At 35.9% G+C, this 16,550-nt stretch overlaps 1 protein-coding gene across 1 annotated transcript in view; it reads left to right on the forward strand.

The window, feature by feature from the left end:
• The window catches only part of SLC2A13 (solute carrier family 2 (facilitated glucose transporter), member 13), a gene marked incomplete at its 5' end in the record, with an annotated part of 532,905 nt that overhangs the window by 355,627 nt on the left and 160,728 nt on the right, over positions 1–16,550 (forward strand). Inside the window, 2 exons of the mRNA XM_010841619.1 lie at positions 902–1,065; positions 9,408–9,528. Of these exons, the coding sequence (XP_010839921.1) occupies positions 902–1,065; positions 9,408–9,528 (285 nt within the window). The remainder of the gene's footprint in view (positions 1–901; positions 1,066–9,407; positions 9,529–16,550) is intronic.

Raw genomic sequence — 16,550 nt, forward strand, 5'->3', positions numbered from 1 at the left:
GTAAGCTACAGTCCATGGGGTTGCAAAGAGTCAGACACCACTGAGCAACTTCACTTTCTTTCTGTTTCTTCAGTGTATTCATTTAGAACAAAATGAGTCTATAGGACCTAATCATGCAGATTGTGCTAGAGACTTACCAAAGAGCATCCCTTTTTAGGAACCACAAAGGCATTCTTTTCGTATATATCATGTAAGTTTCCCATCTCCTTAGTATGCCAATCAGCCCATGTGCTCAATCATGTCTCACTCTTGGCAAACCCATGGACTGCAGCCTGCTGGGCTCCTCCGTCCATGGGACTTCCCAGGCAAGAATAGTGGAGTGCGTTGCCATTTCCTACATCAGGGGCTCTTCCCAACCCAGGGATCAAGCCTGCATGTCTCCTGTCTCCTGCCTTGCAGGCAGATTCTTTACCACTTACTGGATGCCAGATAACTTGATATATTCTTTCTTCTTGTGTCTTTCAAGAAATTCTAGTACTAGATTTTTACTTTCTTTAAGATTAAGATATGTAGCAGTTCTCTTTGTTCTTTTACGTACATACATTTACAGTGTACAGTAACTTCTGATTGATTCCATGTATTTGGAGCTTCTCCTTGATAGTTTTAGTGAAACTACAGCTGTCACTGTCCCTAGGTGTGGAGTGCATGTAACTTTTAAAGGTTTTAGTCCTCTATTCACTTGCTTGAGTATCTCTTCTTAATACAAAGTTATAAATTTCATCTGGACATAGTCACTGAGTCACTGTATTGTGATCCTTTAAATGGTTTGCATGATTTCCATGTTAACTTGATATTATTTTTCAGTTCTTCCAGGTATGATTTAGTCAGATACTTTTCTATATGAATAACTGTGTTTCTTTGAATGACTAACAGCAACAACTGTTTTATTCTTGCCTCACAGGTACTACAGTGCAACCATTCTGCAGATGTCTGGTGTCGAAGATGATAGACTTGCAATATGGCTGGCTTCCGTTACAGCCTTCACAAATTTCATTTTCACACTTGTGGGTGTCTGGCTTGTTGAGAAAGTGGGCCGCAGGAAACTTACATTTGGTAGTTTAGCAGGTAAGTGTTGAAGAATTCAGTTATAAACTTCTCTAATGATGACAAAATACAATACCATTACCACTTCTGATATAATTTTTGTAGCCATATAATAGAGTTTTTCTGTTCATATAATAGAGTTATAATAGAGGTCAAGAACAATAGTTAGAACTGGACATGGAACAACAGACTGGTTCCACATCAGGAAAGGAGTATGTCAAGGCTGTATATGGTCACCCTGCTTATTTAACTTGTATGCAGAGTACATCATGTGAAATGCTAGGCTGGATAAAGCACAAGCTGGAATCAAGATTGCCAAGAGAAATATCAATAACCTCAGATATGCAGATGACACGACACTTACTGCAGAAAGCGAAGAAGAACTTAAAGAGCCTCTTGGTGAGAGTGAAAGAGGAGAGTGAAAAAGTTGGCTTAAAACTCAATGTTCAGAAAACTAAGATCATGGCCTCTGGTCCCATCACTTCGTGGCAAATAGATGGGGAAACAATGGAAACAGTGACAGACTTTATTTTGGGGGGCTCCAAAATCACTGCAGATAGTGACTGCAGCCATGATTTTAAAAGATGCTTGCTCCTTGGAAGAAAATTTACAACCAACCTAGACAGCATATTAAAAAGCAGAGACATTACTTTGCCAACAAAGGTCCTTCTAGTCAAAGATAGATGTGTGGTAGTAGTCACATGTGGATGTGAGAGTTCGACTTTAAAGAAAGCTGAGCACCAAAGAATTGATGCTTTTGAACTGTGGTGTTAGAGAAGACTCTTGAGAGTCCCTTGGATAGCAAGGAGATCCTGTCCATCCTAAAGGAAATCAGTCCTGAATATTCATTGAAAGGACTGATGCTGAAGCTGAAATTCCAATACTTTGGCCACCTGATGCAAAGAACTAACTCATTTGAAAAGAGTCTGATGCTGGAAAAGATTGAGGGTGGGAGAAGGGGACGACAGAGGATGAGATGGTTGTATGGCATCACTGACTCAATGGACGTAAGTTTGAGTAGGCTGCAGGAGTTGGTGATAGACAGGAAAGCCTGGCATGCTGCAGTCCACACAGTCACAAAGAGTCGGACACAACTGAGCGACTGAACTGAACTGAATATAGAGTTTTTCTGACAAAAATTTTTAAATAAAAACTTATTATGATATGTAACTAGAAATTAGAATTGTAGTCACAATTAGAGCCTACTGTGGGTAGCATTTTGCTGTTATTTTAAGTTTTACTCAAAGGTACAAAATGAAAAGCAAAGTTCTAACATATATTTTATTTTTAAGTTTGGGGTAATATGGAAATAAATTTGGAGCATTTTTTTTTCAAAGTTCTTTCAACAGTGAAACATTGGAATCATATAATTTCTTCACAAAGTTGGGACAGACTCTTTTAGTGTTTGAACAAGGCCTAAATCCTAGGGTAAATTCTGATTGATTTGGTATGTTTTCTGTGATAACTTAATAAGGAAAACACTTCTCACTTTAAAGTATCTTTTGTCTTTAAATCTTGCCCATTTTATTTATTATTTCTCTAATCAAGGGCTTTTTCACTTGCCAAAATGATACCCTTCTCTGACACTGTCTTCACATGTTTGTATCAAAGAATTTTCTAATCTTTTTCAAATATACAAGCAGATTTCTACTTATCAATTAGCTATCTTCTAATTATTTCTTTGTAAGTTTATTTAGAGTAAGAATACATTTTTCAGTTAAAATATAAAGTTTCCAGGCCAGCATTAATTAAATTTTATTTTAACTAAATATAAGTAAAGCATTCATCCAATAGAACTGCTTCAAGTCACTTGTCCCAAATTTTGATGAGAAAATGCATTTAGGGTTTCATACTCAGTTATCAAGAATACATACTCCCTCTCACCCTTAACTCCAGAAGGAAGAGTAGAATACATCCACCCTCTGTTTTTGCCTTGAGTGAAAGCTTTGAGCTGAATAATGTAAGTTGAACTACAGTATCAGAACTGAGAGGAAGGCAGGGGGAAGATTGATTAAAAGGCAGGGGGAAGAAAGGTAATTGCAACAGCCAATGTATACAGGGAAGCAGGAGGGTAAGTGAGGAAAGATGAGGGACAAGGGAAGGTTAAAAGCCATACATTTACAACCTAGTCAAGGAACCAGAATTGTTCAGGCCTGGAGAAAAAGACTACAGAGACACCAAATAGATCTTATTCTTGTAGATGGTAGATGTTATGAGGACATAGATTTTTTACTTAATATAAGAAAAATTTCATAATAATCAGACCTATGCAACAATAAATTGGGCTGCCTCCTTAGGGTAGTAAGCTCTCAACAAAAGGGTAGATGGCCATCAGGCAGTGATGTGCTAAAGACATTCCTGCAGTGGGTTGAAAACTGGATTTGCTGACTCCTGAGGTTCAGATAAACTCTAAGTGGTAATAGCTGCTTTGAAAATTTTTTAGTGGGCACACTTCCTTTTGACAGGGCCTTAGTATACTGCTGCCTCAAGAGGTCTATTTTTTAAATAGAATTGTGGGTCTTAAATTTGGGATTTGGCTTTTGAGATTTTGAGAAAAATGCTGGTTTTGAGATGAGGAAAGTCGTTTTTCTAGCTGCCTCTATCCCTTCATTTGTTGTATTCCAGGATTTTGAGTTATTATAGATACAAAGCCAGACTGAGTTTGAATTTTGTGACATTGAACAAGGCTCTATTTTCTCATCTATGAACAGAGATTAATTATAGTCCTTCATAGGTTTATAGTAAAGACTGAACACATTAACACACGTATAGCATTTCAAACAGAACCTGACACAGACAGTAAAATGTTCAAAGAATTTTGCTATCACAGTATTGTTGCTGCCAAAGAGTGATTATTTATTGTTTTAACCATAATCCAGGAGCATTCCTGAACTCTTCTTCTGGATGTCATGTTTCACGCCTCCGTGTAAGTCCTCTTCCCCAGGGATTTTCAGAACCTATTGCTGACTAGTCAGAGAAAGTGAACTGAAGTGAAAGTCGCTCAGTCATGTCCAACTCTTTGCGATCCCAGGGACAATACGGTCTATTGAATTCTCCAGGCCAGAATATTGGAGTGGGTAGCTTTTCCCTTCTCCAGGGGATCTTCCCAACCCAGGAATCGAACTGCAGTCTCCTGCATTGCAGGCAGATTCTTTACCAATTGAGCTATCAGGGAATTTGAAAAAAAAAAAAAAAAAAAGACTTGGGGGAAAAGACTAAGTTTCCAGGCACTCCCTTTATGAGTCAAAGGCAGTGGCAACCCACTCCAGTACTCTTGCCTGGAAAATCCCATGGACGGAGAAGCCTGGTAGGCTGCAGTCCATGGGGTCGCTAGGAGTTGGACAAGACTGAACAACTTCACTTTCACTTTTCACTTTCATGCATTGGAGAAGGAAATGGCAACCCACTCCACTGTTCTTGCCTGGAGAATCCCAGGGACGAGGGAGCCTGGTGGGCTGCCGTCTATGGGGTCGCACAGAGTCAGACACGACTGAAGCGACTTAACAGCAGCAGCAGCAGCCTTTATGAGCAACCTGGACGCAGTTTTCTTTCCTGCTGAATGAAGGGATTGTCATTAAATTTGTAGTATTACAAGAAAGATCAGTTCTCTTAGCAAGCTTTGAAAATATTAAGTCAGGATACCACAGAATGTGCTACCTTTAAATTATTCATAGGTTATATATTTTGGATTTCTTTGTATAAAGAGTTTCTTTGGGCCTAAATACAGTTTATTTGTAGTACTTTTTAAAGACTGAGGACCTAAAATATTTTTAAGAATTTATTTAGTTAGTTTTTTTTTGTTTGTTTGTTTTTTAATGTAGCACAGGGAATTCCACTCAGCACTCTGGGGTTACCTAAATGGGAAGGAAATCCAAAACAGAGGGGACATATGTATACATATGGCTGATTCACTTTGTTATACAGCAGAAACTAATGTTACAGTATTTTAAAGCAACTGTTGTTGTTGTTGTTTAGTTACTAAGTTGTGTTCAACTCTTTGTGACCCTATGGATTGTAGCCCACCAGGTCCCTCTGTGCATGGGATTTCCCAGTCAAGAATACTGGAATTGTTTGCCATTTCCTTCTCCAGGGGATCTTGCCAACCCAGAGATGGAACCCATGTCTCCTGCATCAGCAGGCAGATTCTTTCCATCTGAGCCACCAGGGAAGCTGCAAAGCAACTACACTCCAATCAAAATTTATGAGTAAATAAAGAAATAATAACATTTTTAAAGAAATTATTTTTACTTTTTTCACCATTTTTCACCTAATAAAATAAATCATAATATATTTAATATTCTACCAGTGCTAGTATTAGAACACTGTTCTATTTAAAATTTCTTAAATTAGCCTTGAATTTTTAAATCATTCCCTATTTTGTATTTTATTGATTTTTTTTTATATTGGGTGAAATTTAGTAAAAAAAAAAAATCAAAATAACTTTTTGAATAGGTACTTGTTCTTTAAAAATTACTATAAACAAACTGTATTTAGCTAGACCAGGACAAAGAAACTCTTTATACAAAGAAATATAAAATATATAGTCCATGAATAATGTTAAATTTAGGACATTTTGTGGTATTCTGACTTAATATTTTCAAAGCTTGCTAAGAGAACTGGTCTTTCTGGTAAGTATTACCAACTTAATGACAGCCTCTTGATCCTTTTAATAGAGGAAGGCTTATATCTATGTAATTTTGTTGCTTATAAATCAGAAAGCCAGAAACACTGTGTTATTTTCTGCCAGATATGTTGGTAGTGGAGTATTCCCTAAAATATCACTCACAGGTTGTCTTTATCAGAATTACCAAGAATACTTTAAATTGTGAATTCTTGGGGGCCCAACCCCCAATCTGCTAAATTGAAATCTCTGAAGATGAAGTCTGGAGCATGTGTAAGTGATGCTTAAGCACAAAAAGTGTGTTCTGTTTGAGTCTTGGGTAAGGAAATTTTTTAAAAAAATATCTACTAATAATACAGGCCCTTGTATCAGATCGTTAAGGTAACTTACTTCATCCGGTATTTTTGAGGATTCTGTTTATCCAGCACACTACCTCCTATGGAGAACATTCTTATTAGGAAAATGATATCAGAATTCCAAAATGCAACAGTATAGTTGGCTAGGGAGGGACTCCTTTCTTATAATATAAAGAATGTGCCCAAACTTGCCATTACACTGGAAGAGATCCTTTCATACAAGGCCTTCCTGCACTGGACTCAATGAACCATTGAGTCCATTGACAACCATAGAACTGTTGAAAACTATAACAACTTTAAATGCCATTGAGTCACTGATAAAGCAGCTGTGATTTGTTAAGGGAGAGGAAATAGGTAGTTCAGGTAGTTTTAAGCCTTAAAGAGACATGTGCATATGATAGGACAAGGTGACCATTTTAAAATTTACTCCATAAATTAGGTCATTTAAGACACCATTCCCTTCCCTTAAGAAATTTATCATCTCATAAGATAAGAGTTTTTACTCTGTCGCAGCTATCACAATCACCTATGAAATCATATTATCTGATCTCCATTTTATAGAAACTGATTCAGAGGTTGAGGCACATTCTAAACAGTTGCACTTTCAATAGGAAGCCAGGATTGAGAAATAAGACTATAATAAAAGTATGATACTGACTTTTAAAATATTTCCATCCATAGTAAGTCAAAATAGATTTGTGTTTAGGAAACGTAAACCTTCAACTAGGAACTTTATATATCCAAATGGTCTTTTCCCCAAATTTTGCAAGTTGGTTGGACTTTTTTGAGATGAATCCAAGAGATATAATATCTATACTGCAGAACTCTCATCTGGGATATTTCTCCCATACTAACTCACAACCTCAATTGAATAGTCTTAACGTGTTTTGTTATTTTCTTAGAAAATAGCCAACATTGCAAAAATCTGTAGTACTGTGAGATCTGCTCTATGCCAGGCACTAGAATTGAATATATGTTAATATGTGTTAGGTATACTATCTTAGTGGAGAAGGAAATGGCAACCCACTCCAGTGTTCTTGCCTGGAGAATCCCATGGACAGAGAAGCCTGGTAGGCTGCAGTCCATGGGGTTGCACAGAGTCGGACATAACTGAAGCGACTTGGCAGCAGAATACTATCTTAGAGTTTACAGTTTATCACAGAGACCAGTTATTTTAAGTAGTGCTATGAAAGAAGAGTTTCCTTTGCATCCTAAAATATCAATGTTTCCTGATTGAAGCAAATCTTACCTGTCCCATGACAATATTCTGTGCGGGTAATTTTGGAAAATACTTAGGACCCAGCTTCTTTGATAGACAGATTAACAGTAAAACTATTGGTTTATTTTGCTTTATTTGAGGAGAGAGGGATGACTTTTATTTACATGCCCAATAAATATTTTCTCTTTCTGAGAGATAGACTTGTTTTTTGTTTCCCAATTCAGGAATTGGTAGTTTTTTGAGAATATAATACCTCAAACTAGTTCTAGTTCTAGTTTGAATTTTAAGCCAACAAGGGGAAAATGACCTGTGATTGTATATTCATGACTTTTCAGCCTGGTGTGGTAAAATAGGCTTCTGATCTTTTCTTCAAGCCATCTCCCTCCTTTTCAGCTTTCTTCTAGATTTTGAAAGTATACTGCTGCTGCTGTATTTAATAATTGTAGTACAATAATTAACATTTTTAGCTTTATAAAAATCTTTCAGATGTATTGTGATATTTAAAATTCACTGCAATTCTGCAGGATGAATATCACTAAGCCCCATTTTACAGCAGAAAAAATTGAATGTTGGAAAGGTTATGTGCATTGTCCAAGATCATGGAGTCAAGAAACAGCAGGATGAGAACTTAACCACCATATCTAACTTGACATATCACCTCTGTATTAAACACAAACACTTCAACAATTATGTAATCTAGTTTCACTTTAACAGTGCTTCCCAAAGTTGTTCTTTTATCCATTTGAAAAATACCTTTCATCATTCTTAAATAACTTCTTCATTTATCTAATAGAAACTTTACTGCTACATAAATGACCACCCTGAGTTCCATATTTTAAACATATTGCCTCATTCAAGTAAATTATACAAACAAATGCATCCATATTTTCTTCTTTCTTCCCATGACCTTTTTTTTATCCTCACAATGGCTGGAACAATAGTCAGAAATTTGAGAACTTTCTTGTTTCCTGTCAGTTTTCTATAAAGGACTCAAAAATGAGCTTTTTAAGTGATATATATGTGTGTGTGTGTGTGTGTGTATATATATATATATAATGTTATATCTTTTTAAGAGATTTTATATAAAATCACATTCTGTACCCTAAAATCAAAGACAAATATTCCACTTCCAAATGCCAACAGGAAAAAGAATTGAATGTATGTGTTATGTCATTTCTGGGATTTTTAAGTCTTTACAAAATGTTGCTCCTTTTTATGAAAAATTCTCTTTCACCTGTTTTTGAAATATTTAGTTACTTTTTAGTTTATTTTTGGATTGTACTTTGCCGACATTACTTTGCCAACAAAATTCTGTCTAGTCAAAGATATGATTTTTCCAGTTGTTATGTATGGATGTAAGAGTTAGACCACAAAGAAAGCGAAGCACCAAAGAACTGACGCTTTTTAACTGTGGTGTTGGAGTAGACTCTTAAGAGAGATCCAAAGAGATCCAACCAATCAATCCTAAAGGAAATCATCCCTGAATATTCATTGGAAGGACTGATGCTGAAGCTCCAATACTTTGGCCACCTGATGCAAAGAACTGACTCGCTGGAAAGGACCCTGATGCTGAGAAAGATTGAAGGCAGGAGGAGAAGTGGACGACAGAGGATGAGATGGTTGAATGGCATCACTGAGACGATGGACATGAGTTTGAGCAAGCTCAGGGAATTGGTGATGGACAGGGAGGCCTGGCTTGTTGCAGTCCATGGGGTCTTAGAGTCGGACACGACAGAATGACTGAACTATTACTACCATTTGGATTCTAGATGATCAAATAACATTAGAACAATTTTGTTGGTAATGAAAGGAGCACTTGATATAAATCTGTTGCCTTTTGTACTTCCTGGCATGTTAGGCACTCAATAATGTCAGTTATATTAATTCTTTTTGAGACTGTCAGCAGTCCAAAATTGTGTTTATTTAGAAAGTTATTACCAGTGCTTGGCTAACAGATGTATTTGATTTGAATTTCACTCTTCTCATTTCTCACAGTGAACATGCTAGAGAGTTTTTATGGCAATACTTGTGTATGAGGATCTTTTTTTTAATCCAATAAAGATATATCAAGCTATTTTTTTCAGAGAGATATCTTGCTAAACCCAGTCTGCTTTGAAAGAATGTTGTCAGCTCTTCTCTGATATAAAACTTCTTTTTTTTTTTTTAGGTACCACTGTAGCCCTCATTATTCTTGCTTTGGGATTTCTGCTGTCAGCCCAAGTTTCTCCACCCATCACTTTTAAGCCAATACCTCCTTTAGGTCAGAACACTACTTGCACAAGATACAGGTGAGATTTTATAATGGTCCCCTTCCTTAACCTAATTTTGATAACTTCTTTGTTTACTTATAACTTTCCTAAAATATGAGAGATGAGTAGGAGCTTCCTAGGCATCCAGACTTAATGGTGGAAACACATGCTTCAGGAAAAGTGGGTTATTAGACACAATCTTGGTGATATTTCTCTGGAAATTGGAAGCATATATTGATACAGAATCTAAGCAGGAATACTGAAAAGCTATTTTATATCATATATGACTCAGTGACATCTACATTCTAAGTGAAATAAACTTTCATCAGAATTAAGCTTTTCCATGATGTACATATCTGATACACTTATCTGGATATTCTATCAGTTTCCATGATGTACATGTCTGATACAGTTTATTATCATTTGGATATTCTATCAGTTAATCTTTACCGTGTTCCACAAGTATCCCTTCATTCATTTAAGCAGAAAAGAATTTTTCCTCTCATTAGTAGGGATCTTGAAGAGCAATAGAAAGTGGGAAAAGGTGCTGGAAGAGTGTTTTAATCATCAGTTTCAGGTTTAATAACTTGTTAAGCAGTATACACCCCATGTGATAGATTAATAGATAGAGAAATGAATGAATGGATACATCGGCTGACAGATGGACTGAAGAATGCACAACTGAATTAATTAAAAATTGAATGACTGAACAGGTCAGTTAATAAATTTATCAGTAGAGTTCCACATTCCTTCGTGGTTGTGATTCCCTTTTAGGGCTTCTCAGGTAGCTCAGTAAAAATATGCCAGCTAATGCAGGAGACGTGGGTTCAATCCCTGGGTTGGAAAGATCCCCTGAAGAAGGAAATAGCAACCATATCCAGTATTCTTGTCTGGGATATCCCATGTGTAGGGGACCCTGGCGTGCTATAGGCCGTGGGGTCACAAAAGAGTCGGGCATGACTTAGTGACTAAACAACAACAAACAACAAAGAGTTTCAACGTTTTTTACTTCATTTTAGTGGCTGGAAAGGCTAGCAACCCCTTTAAAATGTATGGATCGAATAGCTTTAAAAACAAAAAATGATATTTCTTCAGCCTCAACTAAACAGATGTAAGTCTTAAATCAAAGGGTAAATCATTTATTAAGTCAGGTACTCCTATATGAAATTAAAACATTACATTGATACACTAAATTCCACTTGGGATCACTTGGAGCTTCTCATTTAACAGAATTTATGGTGCCTTCTTATTACAACAGTGAGGAAGACATATGTAATTATGTCTTTCTGGTTGCAAATTGTGATATCCACTTGCCTTTGGAAATGAATGTTGTATATGTTTATCACTTTACTATTTTTTGACAGTCTTTATGTTCTAAGGAAGATTTAAAGGTGTTTTAAAAGAAGTTAACCTTAATATAGACTATTTCTGTATATAGAGATTTTTATTCTTTGGATATCTGACCTCAACTGCTAGAAAGATGATAGACCATTGCTAGAATTCTGCATGCTCTACTTTTGTTTTTCTTGAAAGATATTTTTTTAAGTACAGTGTTTTTAGCTCAGTTACCTCTAACAAATTATTAAAAAACTACTATTGTTTGAGAAACATAGAATACTTTTTAGATTTGATGTCTGATTTAGATGCAGCAATTTAGATTGAGAAGATTGATACACTGTCAGGTCAACTAAAGGCAGAAATTCAGCCAGAGAATATAAATTAAAAAATTTTATGAAGTTTGATACAGAAAAGAAATAACTAAGTTTTTAATGATTTACATAATGAAATAGCTTTCCTGATATCAACTTTTAAAATTTCAATAAAAATATTTATTGCTGTAGTATAGTTCATTGCATGGCAATTTGTGATCATCAATCTATTAATCCCACCAATACATCTAAATTGTTATCATCTACCTATAAATATAGGTAGGTGACAATAAAATATTTTCTTTCACCTACCAATTTAAGATAAAATTGTAGTGGAGTGAGAGAAGTGTACAATCTAATATTGTTCATATCACAAACTGATAAGTTTTTAAAAACAGAACCAAATTTTATATGTCTTCTAGGAGTCACTGAATATACAAAGCAATTATTTCTCATATAGTTTCTTTAAGAGAAACATAGGTTTTGTGAGCAGTTGACAGTACTTATAGTATGTATGTGTAGTCTGAATGATTTTATAAAATACATCTTCAGTCCCCTTACTGATTTTGTTATTGTTAAAAGTACCTATATACATTTCCCATTTCTTTACAATAAATATGAAAAATACAGTATACAACATACATGAAAGTTATTAAGAGAGTAAATCCTGAGTTCTCATCACAAAAATGATTTGTTTCTTTAATTTTATGTGTATAAGAGATGATGGACGTTCACTAAACATTGTGGTAATCATTTCATGATGTATATAAGTCAAATAATACTGTAAACCTTAAACTATGCAAATCTTTATGCCAATTGCCTCTCAATAAGACTGGAAAAAAATTAAAATTAAAAAGAAGATAAAAATGAAACAGTCATGTTTGCATGACTTTAGGATGAGTAATTCTCATGCAGTAAATAAATATAGGTGGTATACTTTCCTCTTGGAATGATCTGTATAGGAAAACTGAGCAAAGAAAAAAGATTTAAAGGGAGAGATGGTTTAATCTTAAGAACACTGTATTATTGGTGGGAATGTAAATTTTTCTTCACTTTGGAAATTGATATACTTTTGCCTTGTAAAGTTTAAATGCATAGACCGCTCAACTCAGCACTTCCACTTGAAGAAATCTATTGAGATGGGTATGTAATGCCCTCTGACTCTACTCTACTAGACTAGAGAAGATTTATGGAATTGAATGGTTTAAGAACAATGGGTGTTCTTTATTTTAATTCAAAAAGTGTTGATTGCATGGCATCACTAGGTAGGTTAGAACCACTAACATTGTAGATTGGGATGCACTAATGACTTCAGACCCAAGACATTGACTGCCTTAAATAATTTGTAATAAGAATTTTGCCTTAAATAATTTCTAATAAGAATTTACGCTTTTTAGAATTTTTAATTGATGATATTCTTTCCAAATCCTGGTTAGATTTTCTGAACCAAATGTATTAAACAACATCCTTCAGATCTACTTTCTACAGTTAAAATTGTGTGCAGTCACAGAGTGCCAACTAAGGCTTAGGAGAAATAACTCCAGTTGGTGTTATCATCTTAATAATTTATCTGTATAAGAATACAGATGCATACACCAAATATGTTTTAGTTCCATGCTCTCAAATTACTAATAAACATATTTTCTTACAAGAGCTATCCAAATTTGAGAATTCAAACCTTTCCTGAATAACATTTCCCTGAAATCTTTGACTTTTTATTATTTATAAGTATGATCTCAGTAGTGACTTCCCCAGTGGCTCAGAGATAAAGAACCTGGCTGCCAATCCAGGAACCCGGTTTTGATCCCAGGATCGGGAAGATCCCCTGCAGGAGGGCATGGCAACCCTCCAGTATTCTTGCCTGGGGAATCCCATGGACAGAGGAACCTGGCAGGCTACAGTCCATCTGGTCGCAAAGTTAGACACAACTGAAGCAACTGAGCACAGCACACAGCACGTGATCTCAGTATATTCAAAGCACTGTCAAAAACCCTCAAAGTAAACAGATATTTCTTAAAGTATACAGCTATAGAATTGCAGATACTCTCACCCTAGGGCTTTCATTCACATTGCCACTCATTCATTCATGCATGCATGCATCCATTTAAAAATATTCTGGAACACATACTCATAGGATTATATAAGGATGAGTTAATATATAGAAAGCACCTAAAGCAGTTCTTAGCACATAATAAGCACCCAATAAATATAACCATTGTTATCATTAATAAAACCTATAATAAAATATGACATTATGATAATGAGTAGAAGTCTTTCCCATCTTTTGAAGAAGAAGAGTTTTAAGCAGGGTAGTGACTTGACCAAATTTTCTATTCTCAACTTTCTCTCTGGGGCACAGAGGGCACATGTTGATATGAGGAGACTAATTATTAAAATTACCTATGAGAGAGATTAGTAGTTGCCTGGACTATGGTGGTGATGCTCAAGATAAGCAGGTAAACAGATTCTAGATAAATCTAAGAGAAAAATCAACAGGAATCAAAAATAGGAAATTGATTAACTATCAGCAACCAGATAGAACAGATCATAGAAGTCAGTTGGGGTAATTAAAGGAGAAAGTTACAAGAAGGACTGTGCTTCTAATTTATGGCTCGTTTTCCTATTAGTATTTTTCAACTGAGAATCTTACCTAGAACCATCTGATGTTGTTGTTCAGTCACTCAGTCGTGACCAACTCTTTGTGACTCCATGGACTGCAGCGCACCATGCTTCCTTGTCCTTCATCATCTCCCAGAGCATGCTCAAACTCATATCCATTGTGTCAGTGATGCCATCTAACCATCTCATTCTCTGTCCTCCCCTCTCCTCCTGCCTTCAATCTTTCCTAGCGTCGGGGTCTTTTTTTAATGAGTCAGCTTTTATCAGATTGCCAAAGTGTTGGAGCTTCAGCTTCAGCATTAGTTCTTCCAATGAATATTCAGGATCGATTTCCTTTAGGATTGACTGGTTTGATCTCCTTGCAATCCAAGGAGCTCACAAGAGTCTTCTCCAACACAATAGCCTAAAAGCATCAATTATTCGGTACTCAGCCTTCTTTATAGTCCAGCTCTCACATCTATATGTGACTACTGGAAAAACCATAGCTTTGATTAGATGGACCTTTGTAGGCAAAGTAATGTCTCTGTTTTTTAATATGCTATCTAGGTTGGTCATAGCTTTTATTCCAAGGAGCAAGTGCCTTTTAATTACATGGCTAAGGTCACCATCTGCAGTGATTTGGGAGCCCCCAAAAATAAAGTCTCTCACTGTTTCCATCGTTTCCCCATCTATTTGCCATGAAGTGATGGGATTGGATTCCATCATCTTTGTCTTTTGAATGTTGAGTTTTAAGACAGCTTTTTCACTCTCCTCTTTCACCTTCATCAAGAAGCTCTTTGCCATAAGGGTGGTGTCATCTGCATATCTGAGGTTATTGATATTTCTCCTGGCAATCTTGATTCCAGCTTGTGCTTCATCCAGCCCAGCATTTCACATGATGTGCTCTGTATATAGGTTAAATAAGCAGGGTAACAATATACTGCCTTGACATACTCCTTTCCCAATTTTGAACCAGTCCGTTGTTTCATGTCCGGTTCTATCTGAGAAAGTACATTCCTCACCCCCATAGATCTGCCTCACCAGGACAGTGGAGAGTAAGTGCTTCAAGTACATCTTCCATTAAGAACCACTTCAGTTTCTTTTTTTTTTTTTAACTGCTTAACTGCCAGCTTTCTTTCATCCCTTTTTTTTCATTCATGAACATTATTAAATGAAGAGTACAAAAATAATGTGGCTGTTTTTCTGTAGAGTAACATTTTCATGTTTCTGTCTCTAAATGAGGTTTCCAGACATCCAAGTTGACATAGTATTCCTTCATTTATAGACCTCCCTATGTTTGTGACACTAGTTTTCATAAACTGTATTATGCCTAACTAACTATAATTAGTTTGGCATAATAATTACTAATTATAATTAATGTCTTCAAAGTTCACTTACAATAAAAATAATTTTGCATTCATTTCATTTTTTTTCTCCATTAGCCAACCTTGAGTGATTGAGCACATGTTATTGGCATTAGCACTGAGGCTGTTAGATTCAATCATAAAACTTTCATATGACCTAGAAATGTATAGCAACCTTATTAGCCCCTATTTTTTTTTAGCATTTGGCATATTCCTGAGTGATAATGTGTTTGTTTCCAGTAATTTTTAGCAACTTGACAATGAATATAGTGTTATACTGTGAGTGAGACTTATTGTTTGTTGACTTTTATTTTCTAAAACTTACTGATTTCCTTTAAAATTTGCATATTTTATTTTTTTGGTCTGATGATACAGCTTAATAGGCCTTGAGGTTAATATTAAGTAAAACTACAGTAGAAAATATGCTATATCTGTTGAATAATATCCACACTTATTTCAGATAATGATAATTGTAATTAAATTGGTAGAAAAGAAAAATGAGATTTGAAACAAAAAGCCTGTATAACCTTATCATATATCTGTATCTCCAAGTAATTGCATATGTCTTATGCTAGCACTTAAATAACCCAATACGAAATTTGACATCTGGATAGAAGGATGATAGAATAGATTCTTGGAGGAAGTTAACCACTTATGGGACATAATTATTGAGTTCTTCATGACCTTTTTACCTTGAAGCCTGTATTTTCAGTCAAGGACCTGCAAAGCCACCACAATGGCAATATCCCCTACTTAAATCCTATTTGTTTTCCACAATCATGAAGTGCTTCTTGGGAAGCCTTAAAGACAAAAACAAGGCTATTTTATTTTAGGATTGCAAAGACTGGGAGAAGAGCATTCCAGGAAGAGGGAACATATGTGTACAGGCCCTAAGCATGGAGTATGGATTCTTCAAGGAACTTACCCATGAGCAAGAGAACAGTACAAAAATAGACTGGATGGCAGGTCATGACAGACCATACTGGGACCCTCAAAAGCCATGAGAATTTTAGACATCATTTTAGAATACTGAGAAGCCTTTAAAGATTGATAAGAATGACTTAATCAGACTTGTGTTTCTAAAAGATCACTCTTGCTGCTTAGGAGAATTGATTAGGGAAGGACAAAGGGTGATGAGTGGAGATCAGATGAAAGAAATTGGAAGCCTAGGCAAGAAATAATGCAGCCTTGACAGTGGTAGTGGAGACTCAAGAGATTTGGGGGCTATGGGCCCCAAACAGTGTAACAGTGTAACAGGCTGGATAATCAGATGGATGATATACAAGAACAAAGACTCTGCACATGTGAAATGTCATGTATGAAACGAGATGCCAGTCCAGGTTCAATGCACGATGCTGGATGCTTGGGGCTGGTGCACTGGGACGACCCAGAGGGATGGTATGGGGAGGGAGGAGGGAGGAGGGTTCAGGATGGGGAACACATGTTTTAA

The sequence above is a fragment of the Bison bison genome, unplaced genomic scaffold (genome assembly GCF_000754665.1).
Source record: "Bison bison bison isolate TAMUID 2011002044 unplaced genomic scaffold, Bison_UMD1.0 scf7180017864163, whole genome shotgun sequence".
Taxonomy (NCBI): Eukaryota; Metazoa; Chordata; class Mammalia; order Artiodactyla; family Bovidae; genus Bison; species Bison bison.